The sequence below is a fragment of the Cherax quadricarinatus genome, chromosome 21 (genome assembly GCF_038502225.1).
Source record: "Cherax quadricarinatus isolate ZL_2023a chromosome 21, ASM3850222v1, whole genome shotgun sequence".
Lineage (NCBI taxonomy): Eukaryota > Metazoa > Arthropoda > Malacostraca > Decapoda > Parastacidae > Cherax > Cherax quadricarinatus.
In genome coordinates, this window is record NC_091312.1 from 34,393,030 (window position 1) to 34,396,881 (window position 3,852).

Sequence of the window (3,852 nt, forward strand, 5' to 3'; positions counted from 1 at the left end):
ATATAAAAAGAAAGAAACAGGCAATAAAGGAATGAATATAAGTTGATACTGAGCAGGAACCTGCAGCTGCGTATATACATACCATCCTCACTTGTGCAAGAGAGTTAAGTGCGAATATCCAGAGGTAGAGAATACCATCTTAACCCTTGACGACACTTCTGCTTTTGAGAAAGACGGCCACTGTCTAAGGCTGCCATCTCTTGCAACACTGATCTTGCAACACTGCTCTTGATACAGCTCTTGTAACACTGCTCTTGATACAGTTCTTGCAACACTGCTCTTGGTACAACTCCAGTAACGTTGCTCTTGGCATCGCCCTTCCAACACTGCTCTTGCAACACTGCTCTTCATGCAAGTCCTGCAACACTGCTCTTGATAAAGCTTTTGCAACATTACTCTTCAGACTGCTCTTGATACAACTCTTGCAACATAGCTCTAGCAACACTGTTCTTGATACAGCTCTTGCAATACTGCTCTTGATACAGCTCTTAAAGCATTTCTTTTGATACAGCTCTTGCAACACTGCTCTTGGCACAGCTCTTAAAACACTTCTCTTGATACAGCGCTTGCAAAACTGTTCCTGATACAGTTTTTGCAATATTGCTCTTCATACAGCTCTTGCAATACAACTCTTGACAGAGCTCTTGCAACACAGCTCTTGATAGAGTTCTTTCAACATTTATCTTGAAACAGCTCTTGATACAGCTCTTGCAGCACTGCTCTTGATACAGCTCTTGCAACACATCTCTTGATGCAGCTCTTGCAACATTGCTCTTAATACAGCTCTTAAAACACTTCTCTTGATACAGCTCTTGCAACACTGCTCTTCATTCAGCTCCTGCAACACTGCTCTTCATTCAGCTCTTGCAACTCTGCTCTTCATACAGCTCTTGCAACACTTTTCTTGCAACACTGCTCTTGATACAGGTCTTGCAGCACTGTCCTTAATACAGGTCTTGCAACACTGCTCTTGATACAGCTCTTGCAACACTGTTCTTGACACAGCTCTTGCAACACTGCTCTTGACGCAGGTCTTGCAACACTGTTCCTGACACTGGTCTTGCAACACTGCTCTTGACAGAGGCCTTGTTCACACTGAGGGGAGTATCTGCCATCATGTTCACACTGAGGGGAGTGTCTGTCATTATATTCATACTGAGGGGAGTATCTGTCATCATTTTCACACTGAGGGGAGTGTCTGTCATCATATTCAAACTGAGAGGAGTATCTGTCATCATGTTCACACTGAGGGGAGTATCTGTCATCGTGTTCACACTAAAATGAGTGTCTGTCATCATGTTAACACTGAGGGGGCGTCTGTCATCATGTTCACATTGAGGGGAGTATCTGTCATCATGTTCAATCTGAGGGGAATATTTGTCATCATGTTCACACTGACGGGGAGTGTGATGTAGTTCAGCTGGGTTTGTGAGGTCTCTGGGGAGACCTAATTATATGGTCACACCATGCCTTGGCAAACGTCTGTCAGAGCCACGCTTTGTCGACTTAAGTCTCAGATTCTTTCGAATCTCCTGCTCAGAGCTCTGCACACAGCAGCAGCTCTGCTCGAAGCCTCTCTGCTCAGAGCTCTGCACACAGCAGCAGCTCTGCTCGAAGCCTCTCTGCTCAGAGCTCTGCACACAACAGCAGCTCCACTCGAAGTCCCTCTATCATGCTGTTCCTTGACCTTATATGGTGGTCCAAGCACCCTCCACAATGGGGTGTGCACCACGTGCTACGACCTGATGCCGAGACGAACAAAGGAGCTGAGACTTAAGCCGAAAAGGCGTGGCTCTGACAGACGCTTGCCAAGGCAAGGTGTGACTATATAATGAGGTCTCACTAGAGACCTCACAAGTCCAGCTGAACTACATCACAAGAGTATCTGTCATCATGTTCACACTGAGAGGAATGTCTCTCATCATCTTCGCACTGAGGGGAGTGTCTGTCATCATGGTCACACTGAGGGGAGTGTCTGTCATCATGTTCACACTAAGGGGAGTATCTATCATCATATTCACACTGAGGTGAGTATCTGTCATCATGTTCACACTGAGGGGAGTACCTGTCATCATGTTCACACTCAAGGGAGGGTCTGTCATCATGTTCACACTGTAGGGAGTATCTGTCATTATGTTAACAGTGAGGAGAGTATCTGTCATCATGTTCAAACTGTAAGGAGTATCTGCCATCACGTTCACACTAAGGGGTGTGTCTGTCATCATGTTCACACTGAGGGAAGTGTCTGTCATCATGTTCACACTGAAGGGAGTGTCGGTCATCGTGTTCACACTGAGGGGAGTGTCTGTCATCATATTCACACTGAGGGGAATGTCGTCCATCGTGTTCACACTGAGGCGAGTGTCCGACACCAAGTTCACATTGAGGGGAGTGTCTGTCATCGTATCCACACTGATGGGAGTGTTTATCATCATGTTCACTCTGAGCGAAGTGTCTGTCATCATGTTCACACTTAGGGGAGTGTCTGCCACCATGTTCACACTGAGAGGAGTGTCGGTTCTCCTGTTCACACTGAAGGGAGTGTCTGTCATCATGTTCACACTGAGGTGAGTGTCTGTCATCATGTTCACACTGAGGGGAGTGTCTGTCATCATATTCACACTGAAGGGAGTGTCTGTCATCATGTTCACACTGAGGGGAGTGTCTGTCATCATGTTCACACTGAGGCGAGTGTCTGTTATCATGTTCACACTGAGGGGAGTGTCTGTCATCATGTTCACACTGAGGGGAGTGTCTGCCATCATGTTCACACTGAGGGGAGTGTCTGTCATCATGTTCACACTGAGGGTAGTGTCTGTCATCATATTCACACTGAGGGGAGAGCCTGTCATCATGTTCACACTTAGGTGAGTGTCTGTCATCATCTTCACACCGAGGTGAGTGTCTGTCATCATCTTCACACCGAGGTGAGTGTCTGTTATCATGTTCACACTGAGGGGAGTATCTGTCATCATGTTCACACTGAAGGGAGGGTCTGTCATCATGTTCACACTGTAGGGAGTATCTGTCATTATGTTAACAGTGAGGAGAGTATCTGTCATCATGTTCAAACTGTAAGGAGTATCTGCCATCACGTTCACACTAAGGGGTGTGTCTGTCATCATATTCACAATGAGGGGAGTGTCGGCCATCGTGTTCACACTGAGGCGAGTGTCCGACATCAAGTTCACACTGAGGGGAGTGTCTGTCATCATGTTCACACTTAGGGGAGTGTCTGCCACCATGTTCACACTGAGAGGAGTGTCGGTTCTCCTGTTCACACTGAAGGGAGTGTCTGTCATCATGTTCACACTGAGGTGAGTGTCTGTCATCATGTTCACACTGAGGGGAGTGTCTGTCATCATGTTCACACTGAAGGGAGTGTCGGTCATCGTGTTCACACTGAGGGGAGTGTCTGTCATCATATTCACACTGAGGGGAGTGTCGGCCATCGTGTTCACACTGAGGCGAGTGTCCGACATCAAGTTCACACTGAGGGGAGTGTCTGTCATCATGTTCACACTGAGGTGAGTGTCTGTCATCATGTTCACACTGAGGGGAGTGTCTGTCATCATGTTCACACTCAGGGGAGTGTCTGTCATCATGTTCACACTGAGAGGAGTGTCTGCCATCATGTTCACACTGAGGGGAGTGTCTGTCATCATGTTCACACTGAGGTGAGTGTCTGTCATCATGTTCACACTGAGGGGAGTGTCTGTCATCATATTCACACTGAAGGGAGTGTCTGTCATCATGTTCACACTGAGGGGAGTGTCTGTCATCATGTTCACACTGAGGCGAGTGTTTGTTATCATGTTCACACTGAGGGTAGTGTCTGTCATCATATTCACA

General features: G+C 47.0%; 1 protein-coding gene across 1 annotated transcript in view; it reads right to left on the bottom strand.

Moving 5' to 3' along the window:
• Positions 1–1,891: 1,891 nt before the first annotated feature.
• Positions 1,892–3,852, bottom strand: part of LOC138853059 (eukaryotic translation initiation factor 3 subunit A-like) — a 3,225-nt gene continuing 1,264 nt past the window's right edge. Inside the window, exons 2-3 of the mRNA XM_070087442.1 lie at positions 3,181–3,552; positions 1,892–3,012 (exon numbers count right to left, since the gene is read on the bottom strand). Coding sequence (XP_069943543.1) covers positions 2,203–3,012; positions 3,181–3,552 — 1,182 coding nt within the window. The 3' untranslated portion in view covers positions 1,892–2,202. The remainder of the gene's footprint in view (positions 3,013–3,180; positions 3,553–3,852) is intronic.